Source organism: Agelaius phoeniceus, chromosome 9 (assembly GCF_051311805.1).
Source record: "Agelaius phoeniceus isolate bAgePho1 chromosome 9, bAgePho1.hap1, whole genome shotgun sequence".
NCBI classification, from domain to species: Eukaryota; Metazoa; Chordata; class Aves; order Passeriformes; family Icteridae; genus Agelaius; species Agelaius phoeniceus.
In genome coordinates, this window is record NC_135273.1 from 19,688,761 (window position 1) to 19,702,782 (window position 14,022).

Genomic DNA, 14,022 nt, shown 5'->3' on the forward strand with positions numbered 1-14,022 from the left:
GTGCTTGGGGTGAGAACAGTGAGGTTTTGACACCTGTGTGTGTCTGGCCACCTGAAGGAAAAACATCCCTCCCCAAATGATGCAATTTGAAATGAAATGTGCTTGGGGTGGGGGTGAGGGGGACAGTGCTTAACCACTGAACCATTCTAAATGAAATTAGAAGAGTTTTAGTCTCAAATTTTTATTCTGTCATCTCTAAAGTTATGTTTCTTGTCTGAATTTTGAAGAATAAATCCAGGGCAAGTCCCATGATATGGAATTATCTGAGGAAAAGGTCTGACCTGGATGTCTCCTCCCAGCAGACTGGAACTGGTGGCCATAAGGCTCAGAAAATCTTGTGGGACAGCTGCTAAGGGACATGGAATATTTTAGGTCAAGATCTCCAAGGTCATGGTACCAAAACCAGTAGTGATGGAAAAGAGCCTGAATTCCTGAGACAGAAACTGCTGGCAGCCACTCTCCATGCCTGTCCTTGAGGTGTGCTGGGGTAAGAAGGTGATCCCTAACTGCTCTCATCCTTAAGTGGTTGACTGGTGACAGCCAGGGCCTGGGTCCCTACAAGGCAAAGGAGAAGTCCCATAGAAGGGTTTGTTCCATTGCTGCACAGCTGGGCTGCACGTGGTTTGCCTTGCACCGGGGTGTGCTTGCTGCTACAGATCCTGATTGCAGCCCCACGAGCCCGAGGTGGGATTATTAGGGACCAAGTCAAGTTACTGGGGACCTCAGCTGAGCTTTTTTCCTCCCTTCTGGTTTTAGGTCCAGGTACCTGCAGTACCAAAGCAGCCTGGTAGCTCAGCTAGGAGGTTGTGTTTGCCAGCAGAACAGGCTTTCCATTAGTGCTGGGGTAATTGAGATGCACAGCTACAAATGGCAGGCAGGAAACCACAGGGACCTGATGTGTTAGTTACTTAGGACAAAAGCATTGTCAGATTTTTAGGCAAAAATGATGAAGATAATGAAATTAGGTGGTTGCTTTGAATTTTTGTGGCGTGGGGGAAAAGGGAGCAAGAGAGAATCTTCTCTGTGCTGGCAGAGGCTGTGCTGAAGTAATGGGCTGTGCCGAGTGTTACTTTTCTGGATGCTATTGTTGCTTGGGGCTTTGGATTATATTAGCATGGAAAAAAATGCCTCCAAGGGAAGGGGCACAAATCACAGCTTGGCCAATAGGGAGGGAAAGAGGACTATAAAACAGAAAATCAATTTAATACTCAGTGGGTGTTTGCAGCGTGCTCACCCTTCCTTCAAATTGCCAAAGGAAAGATTAATTAAAGTTATATTGAGCAGCAAAAATGATGAAGGGGGTGAGATGGGGCTTGTGTCGTTCAACTTTCTCCATAATTAATTGACAAAAGCATTCTTGGATTTCATTACCCAGAACCTTGCCATTTCCTGCTCTTAAAGGGCAGCTGAAGCATTGCTGGATTTCCAAGGCAGCATTGCTGCCTTGCAGGTTGAGCTAAGAAGGGTCACTCCATAGGCACCTGCAGAAAGGGCTTCTTCTGTCAAGTAGTGCCCCTGTGTTATTTATGGGTCTTATCATTTAGGATCAGACCACAAAATCCTTTAATCTGGTTTTGGTTTTGTTTCCTGGTTCCCCTTTCTGTATGCCCTGTGGGGTGCAGGCCTTGGCAGGGGTGGAGACAGCTGGTTCTTGGGTCTCTTGTCTCTGTCTGCTGCCTTCATTTAACCAACATAACTTTGAGCAGGGTGTGACAAAAGCTGTTGGAGAATCATGGCTGTGGTGGAATGGACAGAATCCAGGAAGGATACCTGTGTCCATCAGGGAGCAGGAGGGGGCCAGACTTGCCTGGTCATTAAAACCAAGTGAGTTGCTGAGCTTGGTTTCACTTGAAAGGGAGTGAGGTCTCCAAGTGAATTTACCTGATTAGGGGTGGCTTTGAGGCTGTTTGTCTGTCTGTGTTGGGGCAGAGCTCAAACTGCATGTGTTCATGAGTCCATGACAGCTTCTCCCTAAAGGCTGTTTCCTGCCTACACAAAAAATGTGGCCAAGAGGCACTCTGCAGAGTGTGTACAGCTCTCAGGGAGAAAAATTCAGAGATGCACAGCCAGATCCCTATCTCATGTCAGCATTGCCATGGAACTTGCACCATCACCTGGAGCAGAAAACAGTGTTATGAAACTCCCACAGCTTAATTCACTTCCTATGGAAGCATGAGGGGCTAAGCCAGGTGCCTGGGTTTGCCCCCCCATTAGAGGGGAGCAGATCCTAAAGCTGTGAGGTGCTCTGAGTGCTGGCACAGCCGCCCATCCTGGGCAGGCTCTCTTCTGAAGATGCAGGTGTTTAACCATTTCAGGGCCCATAGAGGGAGCTGCTTTGCTGCTTGTGGCATGGATTTCCAGCTGCTTGTGGCATGGATTTCCAGCTGCCTGGCATGGCTTTCCAGCTCTGTGTGCTCACACATGCCCTCCTGCACTGCTCATTTTACAGGGAATGGGTTCTTAGATTACTGGATTGGTGTGACAAGATCATGCTGAAGTGGAAAAGATGAAGACCTTGAGTGAGGAAGTCACCAGCAGCAGGAGAGATGTGAATTTTAAAATGAAAACGCCTTTCTCCTAACCTGATTCTGGCAAGCTCTATTCCTTGGTTCTTGGTTAAAATAACATGGTATTCAGTCCAGGAACAGCAAAGCTGGGCATTGTGTAGGCTCACATGTATGTTTGCAGTTTTGAACAAACTCAAGCCCAAAGTATTTTATTATTCCTGCACTGTCACCCTCCAGGAAAGGAAATCCATTGAATATGAATCAAGATTTCTGGCAGATCACTTCCCAAGAGAGGGTGCTTTGGGAGCACTACACATGATAATTTAGCAGTTTAGGTTTCTGCAGAAATGTGAATAGGGGTTTGGACTCTGATTCCCAGGAAATTTTGATGTTTTTGAAATACTTGTTGCCATTTAGAAGCAGACCAGGTTCATAGGCATTCCTACACAAACTGAGAGCAATTTCTGAAACAAAATGTGCTCCCTGGACAGGGGAACTTCCCAGTGAAGACAGAATCGCCCAGTCCCTATTGCCAGGAAGCCCCACTGATGCCAGACACCAGCTCTGACTCCAGACAGCCTTGCTGAGAGGAGCTGTTACCACCAGAGCCTCCATGGCAGCTCATCCCCAAAGCTGGCCAGTGGGAGACTTCTGCTCCTTCTTACTGGGGAGAAACAAATTGATCTGGATGAAAACACAATGGCTGAATGTGGCAGTATCAATGCTCTTTGCTAACTAGCTGCTTGTTTCCCGTCTTCCTTTGTTTTGAGTGTTTGATGCTCGTGATCTGGCTCTATTTCCAGATTGCTGGTCTGGGATTTTTTCTCTCTCCTCTTTCACTGGTTTCTGCCTTTGAGGCTTTGCTTTTCCCTCTGACCCAGCTGTTACTTTACCCTGAGGAATGCATTGAGTTTTTTCTCTAAGGTATAAATCTTAGCATAGTTCAGAATATTGTTCTGCTGGTTCCTGTGCCAGCAGGAGGTTCAGCAACAGACCTGTCTGCCTGTGAGAAAAGAAATATGGAGGTGCTGGGAACCTGCTTTGATCTGTTGATTTATTTTCTTATTGTTAGACTGCACAGTGTAAGCCTAAACAAGAGCCTGGCCAGCCCTGAAAATGAAATCTCCCACCACCCAACCTGTTAGGTTGGGAAGCATTCTGCCAATACTCAAAAACAACTTGGCATAGTTTTGCCAGTGCCTGAGGAGCTCCTGTTTGCCAGGAGGTGGGATGTGTTACCATGCCCACATATGGCCAGCACCCCTTGCCAGATGCTCCTGTGGCTCAGGTGGGAGGGACATTGGTTTTCTCTTCTATTTGGATGTGGTATGGTTAGCTCTAGAGCAGAAGGGGCTAATTGGTGCCCCAGGACCTTCCCATAAGGTGCATGATGGACAGCAGAGATGTGGGTGGGGACAGAGATGGTGCCGTAGAAATGCAGGTGTGACTGATCTCCTGGTGGGTTCAGAGCACATCCTGGCTTTGCACTGAGGCCCAAACAGAGGGTGTGGCTGGCTCATCACTGGGGTGGCACAGCTGGGTCTGTGCCAGGCAGGCTCTGTCAGCTGCCTGCCTGTGATGCTCACAGAATTGGAGATGTCAAGGTTAATTGTGCAGGCACTTCTTCCTTGTATATTTTGTACTGGCACAAGTCATGAGGTACCTGTGCTTGGGAACCCAGCTATTATCTACACACAGGGGCTGGGAATGCTCATGAAAACTGAGTTTGAGTTGTGAGTATTGATGAAACAAATCTGAGGCACCTACTTGGTGCTCTTTGTTTAACCTGCCCATTCCTGCATTACCCTGTGGGACACCTGCTCAAAAAGAGCAGCAAAACTGTGTTAGAACTGTGCTAGAAGGACTGAAAGGAAATCTGTCAGTGTGAGCTGTGCCAGTTAGCTGCAAATGCAGAGAAGATCCTTGAGCTGGTGACACAGCTTGGTGTGACCCCACAGCAAGAGGGCCCCTTTGACTAAGACATGGTCTTCAATCAAAGTTCAGATCCCGTTCAGCACTTAAAACCTGGCATTTTTTAATAAAAGCTTCAGATGGTGAGTCTGTATTTGAGGTGGAGGGGGATGGAGGGTGATTTCCTGGCAGGCAGGATATCCATGTTTCCAAAGTCTCTCTTTCTGTCACTCTGTCACAGCTGGTTCTGGCCAGTGCTAGAGGGAAGATTGCAGTGCTCTGCTGATCCCTGTCACCAGGATAAACCTGTACTGGTGCTGGAATGGGGGCTTCCTGGCAAGAGTTTGTGACAGGCAAATGGATGAAAGGTCTGCTCCAACTTGGTGGCTGAAGATCAGTTCAAACACAGACACTGGGTAATGTTTTTCAAGTATGGAGTCATATTTTTCTTCTGGCAGCTCAAGTGGCTTGTGTTCTTGTAGAAGCTTGTAGCTAACTGTGGTGAGGGTGAAGGATACCCATCCCCAGGAATTTGTCTTGAAGTGTTATAGATAAGCCTGGTTTTATCAAATTGCAACAGTACATTTTGGGTTGAGATGTATTTTTAGGAACAATATTATTTTGGTTTCTGTCTGAATACCATAAGCTTCTTTTGGTGATTTATTCTTTTCCTTATGTGTCTTTGAAGGAGAGAAAAAAACATAGAAAATACGAGGTTATTATTAAAAAACCTGGATGAAACACATGGTTCATGGAAAATGAAAGTTTTAAACTGTTGTGAACATTTGTGAATTGAGTTCTCATGAGAGACAGCAAAATTATTTTTCTCCCCTGAAATAAGATTGTGCTACTCAGAACCAGGGAAAGGAGAAAATGCAAGTGGGAATAGGAGAAGGGTGGTGTTAAGGGGGGAAATGCAAGTTGGAGGTGAGTCACAGGGGAGAGTGGTGAACTTTTTAGAAAGAAGACACCTTGTGCTGTCACATTGCTGGGGACTCCCCAAAATGTTACTGTGGAAAATGAGGACTGTGAAGACATTGATGGTTTCAGGCTCTGGCTGTGGGGGAGGCAGCTGGAAAAACTGTTGAGCCTGTCCTCTGCCAGGGGAAGTGTTCTCCTTCCCAGTGCCACCTGCCGTGCCTCCCTGGTGCCATGGCACCCTGTGCTCAGCATGCATTCAGATGTCAGCATGTGGACTGTTTTCCTGTGGGAGAAATGTGCTGAGAATGCAGACAGCTTGCCAGGCTGCTTTTGTCATTTTGGTGCTGAATTTGTTTGTTTAGTACAGTCATCCTTCCCTTTTGCCCAGGAAAGAACAGCTCTCTGGTTGCACGTGCTGGGGGTGGTGAGGTTCAGCATTCAGGTGGTTGGTGCAGGTTCCCAGTCCAGTAGAGGAGCAAAGTCTCTCCTGTTGGCTCCATCAAGCTCAATAAGAGCTGCTCGGTTCTTACTGTCCAGAGGGATTTGTGCATTTTCTCAAAGAAAAGCTGGCATGCTCTTGCACTGTGTGTTAAGAGTTTGCACCTGGGTGTACACTGCAGAGCTCTGCCAAGAGAAACTCTGCTTTCCAAGCTTGTTAGCCTGTTGTTTGGAGATTTATATTTTTTGCTTGTTTCTTTCTTTTTTTTTTTTTTAATTGGAAATCCTCCCACATTAAATTAAAATGGAGAACTCAGTAAAAGAATCCAGAAGGGATGGTTTCAGATGCTTCATTTGCCAGCATTCTCTGAACTTGTGACCCTTTAAAATAAAGTGCTTGGGCTTTCCTGTGGGACAGCTCCCTCTGGGTGCAGGCAGGCTTTCAGGCTTGCAGCCTTTGGGAAGGGGCCTTTAATGGCACAGGACAAGTTGCAGTGTAGTGTTCTCAGCTGGGACTTCCAGCAAGGAAAATTGTTCAGCTGGTTGGGGACTGGGATAAATCATGGCTCCCCTGGAGCACACTGGGACTGCAGAGAGCTGGAAATAAATGCTGGGGGAATTCTGCTTTTGTAGTGGGCTATCTTTCAGGATGATCTATTACTATGTAAGAGAAAGAGATCCCTTTGCTAGAACTGGGAGTAAACTGCTGCCTTCCATTGGGAAGGAAAACATAACAATTCTGTAGGTGTAAATCCATGCTGCAGGCTTGCCCTGAGAGCTGTGTTCTGGCATGGGCTGCCTTAGCCTGAGAAACAGACTGTGTGGTACTAGGGAAAGAGCCACTGAGAGCCCAGGGTGGTGGCCATGAGTTGGGACAGTGGGTGTGACAAGAGGGTGGGGAATGCTGGTGGCAGATGGCCAGTACAGCAGTGACTTCCCAAATGTGGCTGGGGAGGTGATGGGATCCCATTTGCATCTCTGCATCTTCACTGCCACATTGTTCTGGGCAAGTAATTTCTGTGGATGGATAAAATGTCTTCTCTTCAAATTGCAGTTACAGGAACCTATGTCACTGCTTTCTTCCACTTTCATCCCAGTCAGCTTGGGATGTTTGGCTCTACTGGTAGACTTGTTACCTGGGGGGGATCTGCCAGTGTTTTGTGTTCTCTGTTCTGAGTCATGGTTTGGATTGCCCAGAAGTTGGGGAGAGCCTGAGTTCTGTGTTTGAAGCAAATGAAGGGGTCTACCCTAGTTATTGATGATGTTAGTCTATTCTATATTTGTCTGCATTAACTATGTTCTCTTCTGGACCTGGGTTTTGGTAGCAATTTTAAGGAGACCCATTCAAAAAGCTGGAACCAGCCTCTCTTGAGGCTGCCACAGCCAGGTAGACAGGGGAGACAGCTTTGTCCCAGGGAAAGGGAGAAGCAGTGGAGTCCCCCTCTGCTCATGCTAGGGCTCTGCTGCTTGTAGCAGGCAGCAGCAAGCAAAGATTTCTTTCCATGCCCACATCCCAGACCAGTGACATTGGCAAACACTATTGTACTGACTGAGGTGCAGAATAGAGGAATGAGGTCCTGCATCAGAACCAGTACCATGTTGTGTCAGAGAAAACTCTGAGTTAACCCTTCTTAATTCAATTGCCATTTCTGATATTCAGGCAAAGGTCCATGTTCCATTTGGTCTTGGCAGTAAAAGTCAGATGATTGGTAAAGCACATTAGTTTTTCAGGTCTAACATGCTTTGATCAGTTATGTTCCTAGTGTAGCAACGGGATGGTTTTTCCCCTCAAGTAATGTAAATGTTGACTTAACAAGAGAAGTAAAAAGAAATTTCATCAAATCTGGCCATTGTTGCAGACAGTGCCTTGGTATTGTTCCTCGTCTGTCTGAGTTCTCTTCAACTGTATCATTGATTAATTTGCTCTGTTTTTTTCTAAGTTTTCATCAGCCTGTACAGGCTTCTTGTATGAGTTTTAAGAGCTCTGTTTGTAATGTTTATATCTGAAAGATCTGCTAGGCTTGGTCAACAGCCTCATTGTCTGTGTTTATTTTGTTCAAATTCTCAAAATGGTACCTATTGGTACTGTGCAGCATCAACTCAGCCAGGATACTCCAGGGATATAATTTTTTCTACTCAAATGATTTCTAGTCTGTTTCTCTGAGCTGTGAATGTCAAGTGATCCGTTTGTTTACCTTATTTTCCTGCCTTCTGACTGAAATGCAAAGACTTTTACAAAACTGAAAACTCTGCAAACTTAAATCTAGGGAACTTATCCACAAGGGGACAAATAACTGGTGTTTCTCTAGCTAAGTGGAAATGGTAGGCTGGCTCTCAGGTTGGACTGGGACCAGTGCAGTGTGTCTGGCTGTGTGAGATCCTGAATCCTGTAGCCTTTAGATATCCACTGCTAAGCTTGAGTGCTTCACTGCTGTTCTCCAGTCTTACACACATTGTTCACCTGGGGATGGTGCAGTGTCTCAGTGAGGATCTGAGCTGTGACTTGCCTGGCTCCTTCACAGAAAATAGGACAATGCTGGTGGTTGCCTCCTGCAGGCTTTAATGAGGAGTGAACACCACCTCGTTGAGAGTCACACCTGTGTGAGTGAGTGGCACAAGGGATCCCAGGTAATAATCTCATTTTGGTGGATCTGTGCTGGGACTTAATGTAAGTGCTGTCACTTGGCCTCCACTGATGTCCATCCACTGTTGGTACTTCTAGAACTGCAGCAACCTTTGACCTTTTTCTGGTCCATGAAGTCATTGCCTTTTATGTGTGGTACAAGCCAGCTGGGAACTGTACCTTCCTTCCAAAATAAAAACTGAACTAATTGCACTTTGTTTCTCTCCAGCTGCCTTTTGGGGAGATATCGCTTTAGATGAAGATGATCTGAAGTTGTTTCAAATAGACAGAACTGCTGACTTAACAAAGCACTCAGATGGCAACGCAAGACACACTTCAGGTAAGGGCAGCCCTGGGGTGGGGATGCCTTCTTTCACCTGCTTTTGTCCTTAGGGAAAGGAGCACTTCCATTTCCCTCCTGCTGCTGTTCCCACAGCCAGGGTGGTGTGTGCAGAGCTCAGCTGTGACACTGAGGGTGGGATCCAGCTCTGAACTTTGTTAAATAAAAATCAAGTCACAGTTTGATGTAGCCAAATCCTATCTTGTCTGAGGGATATTTTCAGATTTATAGCACTGGTCTCTTTCTATGAAGAAATACCTTTTTGCTAATTTGGAAGGAGATGTATTTGAAGTTGGGCCACTCAGTTTGTCAGGAGTTCTGACTCTTACTGTGCTCCTTTTTCTTTTGCTGTATGATCTTAATGGAATAACTCATTTTTTCAGCTGTCTGCCTAGTAAAACTCATTGCAGTTGTGCATCCAGACTGCCCTAGAAGTGATATTCTAATCAAAATACGTTAGCAATGGTGTTGATTTTATGTAAAGTGTGTGCTCAGTTTGTCCCCCTGTGCAACTCTAATGTGTGCTCGGTCTTATGCCAGACCAAAGGTGTTTCTTGACTCAGGACTCTGACTGGACTCCAGCTCTAACAGTCTCTGAAACACTGCATCTGACTCAGAGGGCTCCCCCACAGAGTTTTTCTCTCTAGTTCACTTTATGCTGCAAGAGAGAAGTTGCTGGAAGTCTGAGCTCTGAGAGGTACCAGAGGGACTGGACACAAAGAAGGTCAGAACAAATTTCCTCTTTTCTTTGCTGTTCTGCCTCTAGGTTAGCAAGTAGAGTGAGAGGCTGAATAGAGGTGAAAATCACTGAAACTGTATGTTCACCTGATCGCTGTGCAATTCAGCTCATCCATCATTTGAAAGCACTGGTAGCTGGTTCTCTTTCCTTGTAACTGCCTAGCTGTGGCTTCAGAGCATCTAAGTACCATGTAGGTGTGGTTCTGGGGATGAGTGGTCCACCTTCCTATTGGGATGAGTGTGAAAGATGGCACATCCAACACAGGCATATTTATTTGTCAATGTAACTGAAATTTTGGGTAGAGAAGGGCTGTCCAGTTCTTCAGATTATGGGTAGCTCCCTGGAAATGCCATTGTCCTGCATTGCTGTGTCACTTAGCCCATCATGTTTTTGGCTGTCACACATTCTTAGGTGGTAGGTTATTAGGAGCAGAAGATATATCAGAAAATGAGGACTAGGTGGGACAGGCAGCATTAATCTCTTTCACATCTTTGTTGATTCCTGAAGTTAGATGAGGACGTTACTGGAAAAGCAAAGTCAGATGTGTTTGAATGTATCCGTTTTCTCTGGTAACTTTTTTTAGTTGTCATGTCTAGCACATTTCTTTCACTTGGCACTGGTGCCAGACCTGTGCCATCTGGAAAATGAACTGGGTTTTATAACTTGCATCTGTATCATTTAATGCTGGCACAGGTCTCTTACAGCCATGGCTTGTGTGGCGTGTTTGGACCAGTCTCTGCACTTTTTACTGATGCATCACACAATGCTTTGCCTTGAGTGAACAGAGATGTCATCTCACTCACTTTCCCTTGTCCTCATCTCTAGCAGGTTTCATTTGTACCCCTGGGAGTGCAGCTGACAAATGGGCGGCCCCTGGCACTGTGATGCTTTCTGCAGAGCACACACAGAGGGATCTCTGTGGTCACCTGCCCTGTGAGGGGCTCTTGGTGTGGGCAGGAAGGGTTGATTTTTCTCTTGTGAGGCTTGTTTGACACTCTTGTGAATTGTGAGAGGGTGGCCTACTTCAGCATGGTGGGGGATTGGGCTCCATTCTTCCCTGGGAGAAAATCCTACTCCCTGCTTTATTTCCAGTGGAAGAATGCAACCTCTGTACAGAAACAGCCTAAGACCCTTTATGAATGGAAGCCCTTGAATGATAACATTTCAGAGTTGCCTAAAGCTGTTAATCGGATTAGTGGTATAGTGGAGGAAGTCCTTGGTACCTATATACAGACACCCAGGCTCTTCCTGCAGGGAGCTGCCCTTCTGACCATGCTGTTAGTCATCCAGGCATTCTTCTGGCCCAGTGTTGTTCCCTTGTTCCCAGAAAATGCTATTCAGCTGGAAGGAGAATGGAAAATTGTGCAGTTCGTCACTGCTGGGCTGTTTGTAGGTGTGCATCCTGATAGCTGGTGTGGAGCATCTGCAGTTGTCAGGCTCTGCAGGAGGATTGAGGTTCCCATGTATTTAGGAGTGATTGGGACATGAGGTCCTCTGGATCCAGCATTGCACTGTTTGAGGGAAAGCTTTGCCTTGGCTGGTAAAGACAGAGACTGTCAGATGTTTCAAGTTTTCCCCTTCTTCACCCTCTCCCAGTCATTGTCTAGAAAATAGCTAGGTACTTCTCTGGGTCCTTGAGAGAGAGGGGCAGGGAATCAGAGAACTCTTTGGATTTTGCCATGAATCTCTGTCCTGAGCTTAATTTCACAGTGTGAGTGTGCTTCAGGCGTGTTTTCTCCAATTATTTCCTGCTTGCAGAAATGCCATGGTAATTTTTCAGAAACGAAATATTTGTGATCCTGCTTGAGAGGGGAATGCTGTGAAGTTCAGTGTTTCCAAGCATTTTCTCAGTAAATATTGGAGTTAGTGTTTTATTCCTAGTATCTGAAAGCAATGGACCAATTAGCATTGTCTCCTTGGTAAAGTCACAGAGCAGGACCGTGGTTCCTTCCATCTGAGGAATGCTGATTCAGAGCTCTCTGGTAATCCCCTCAAAAACTGCTCATGTGGATTTTAGAGGTGGCTGTCTCCTTGGTGCCTTACTTCAGTGCTCCAGCAGTGATGTTCATCTTTGGCTTTGTCTGGATTTCTCTGTGCAGTGTACCCAGATTCTTTTGTGTGAGTGGTCACATTGGGAATTGACGTTACACAGAGAATTGCATCATTTGTGTTATGTACTTAAAGTCTTCTGGAGTGCAGTGTATGACCTGATAGTCCTTATTCATGTGAGCAGTCTCATTTGCTCCAAAGGAGCTTCCTTCCTAAAAATTTATCAGGAAGAGTACAGCTCAAGCACCTGAAAACTGCAGTAGGTTTTCAATAGCATCTTGTGTGCAAACATCTGAATTTGATTACATTGTACAAATGGAGTTTCCTTCAGGTCCTGTTGAGGGAAAAGCAGGCATGCTGGTGGTCTGTGGCTGAGTGGAACCCATTTAATCCAAGCAGTTGTTAAAGTCTGCATGTTGATTTGCAGTGACTTGGGTACAGCTCTGAGCTGTGTGAGGCTATTTGCATGCAGTGCAGATTAACTGTGAGTGGATGCCAGGAGATGTGCTCTACCAGGAGCTACCAACTAGTCCATTTCTTTCTAGACCCTTCCATGACATCCCTGAAGGTTTTTCCCAAAGTGCTGTCCTCCAACCCATTTTTAATTGTGATCATTACATGACTTCTGGGCTCATTTCCACAGGTCTCTCACCTCAGCTCTGTTTCACCTGAAACCTAGTTTTATTCTAATCAGTCACCTGGCAAAAGAGCTGTTTAAAGTTGAACATTTGACCTTTCTTTGAGTTAAGATTTTTCTAATTTTCCAGATTTTTTTCCCCTCATTGGCTGTTTTCCTTTGAACCTAAGTCATAAACTGAGACTTGCTTGTGATTTTTTTGTTTGTTGCTTTATATTATAAGAAATTTTGCAGACCAAACTATGTTGTCCACATCACCTGCTCATCCTGCTATCACCATGTGTAATACCATATAAAATCTGCCTAACAAGGAATTTCTCCTCTTCCTTAAAAATGTTTTGCTGCTAGAAGGCGACACAAACAATGAGGCATATTGTTAAAATGCAGATCTTACTGCCTCCCTATCTCTGTTTCTGTGGGATCAAGTTTAGGTGTTATGTTTACTATGAAAATCAGGTGTTCTCATGCAGTGGTGTTGAAATGGATGCCCTTAGGATTTGGACCTGTAGAGAGACAGTAATGGTTCAGAACATAATGAAATTAATCTGTTACCTGGAGATCTGCCAGTGAGTGCTATCTCAGCAAGCCCATGCATCACCGACTCCTAATCACTTTGATGAAAGATTTTTCAAAAAGTCTGCAGTTCTGAAAAGTTTCTCTTTTTTTTTTTTAACTCTAGTGAAAATACTTGCTTTTACAATATAATTTAGTTTAGAAGAAATTTGACTGAAAGCTTTGAGGATTCATCTGCTGCAGTGGGAAAAAAAGAGAATCCAGAGGCAGGCTGGGAAATGGCACAGTGTCACCTCTCTTTTGGGCCCAAATGAGTCCAGTGGTGCAAGGTGATTACCTGCTGAAGCATTAGGCACAGAGGAAGGAGACCTTATTTTTTGCCATGCCTCTTAGGGGTATGTGCCTGTTTAATACTAGCTGGCTTGATTTAAGTTTTTATGGGCATTTTGGGGATTATGAGGACTTTTCTGATACATTTTCCTTTTACCTATTTTTTTTTTTTCATAGAGACAGTTTCTAGTCCTGAAAGGCACCCCTGTGAGTAAGAAGGGCAAGTTTGTCTCTTCAGGGTTTGGCAGCAGCAGATCAGAGGCTGAGGGTATCTGGCTGCCCTCACTGATGCCACGCTGTGCTGGGCTTGATGCTAAGAAGCTGACTCCACATCCCACTGTGGCCAAGAATGCTTTTCAAGAACAGTCCAAGCAAATTTTCTTTACCTCTCATCATGAGGTTTTGAGGCTCATGGCTTGAAGGGCCTGATGAGCCTTTCACACTGCCACAAATGACTGGCAGAAGAAATTCAAAGAGCATCTTTTCTAGCTAGAGTAATGCTTCAGATAACAGTGCAACTGGAAGAGGGATATATTTGAGCCCAGGCTCTCTGCTGAAATTAGGAGAGACAGAGGCTGCTGTCAGTGACTGGAGGCTCTGACAGCAAATTCATGCCAGTAATTCTCTGACAAATGAGGCAGACAGGAGTTCTGCATTAGACCTTGTCTTAAGAGCAGGGACCTGGTTCCCTGGCAGCAGCTCTGAGTTCTTGAGTGTGCTGTGAAAATACACTCAGCTGCTCTGCTGCCTCACCACATCTGCACATGGGCCCATCTGCAACAGGATGCTTTGCTTGTTCTTGTTTTAAGATGCTCATCTTTCTCTGGTTGCATTCTTGAGGAAAGGCAATCCCGTGTAAGCTGGATTTACTTGCTGGACAGGTTGCTGGGGTGCAGCTCTGCTGCTGAGAGTTGTGCTGCTCCAGGGTGGAGAGCAGGACTTCTCCAGTGGAATGCTTAAGGTACTGGTGGCAGCACCAGCAGGGTTCTGCTGTTTCACTTTGTGAAAGCTTCC

The 14,022-nt window shown here is 45.6% G+C and overlaps 1 protein-coding gene across 1 annotated transcript in view; it reads left to right on the forward strand.

Moving 5' to 3' along the window:
- TLL2 (tolloid like 2) overlaps positions 1–14,022 on the forward strand; it is an 85,316-nt gene that overhangs the window by 22,512 nt on the left and 48,782 nt on the right. Inside the window, exon 2 of the mRNA XM_054637526.2 lies at positions 8,630–8,740. Within this exon, the coding sequence (XP_054493501.2) occupies positions 8,630–8,740 (111 nt within the window). The remainder of the gene's footprint in view (positions 1–8,629; positions 8,741–14,022) is intronic.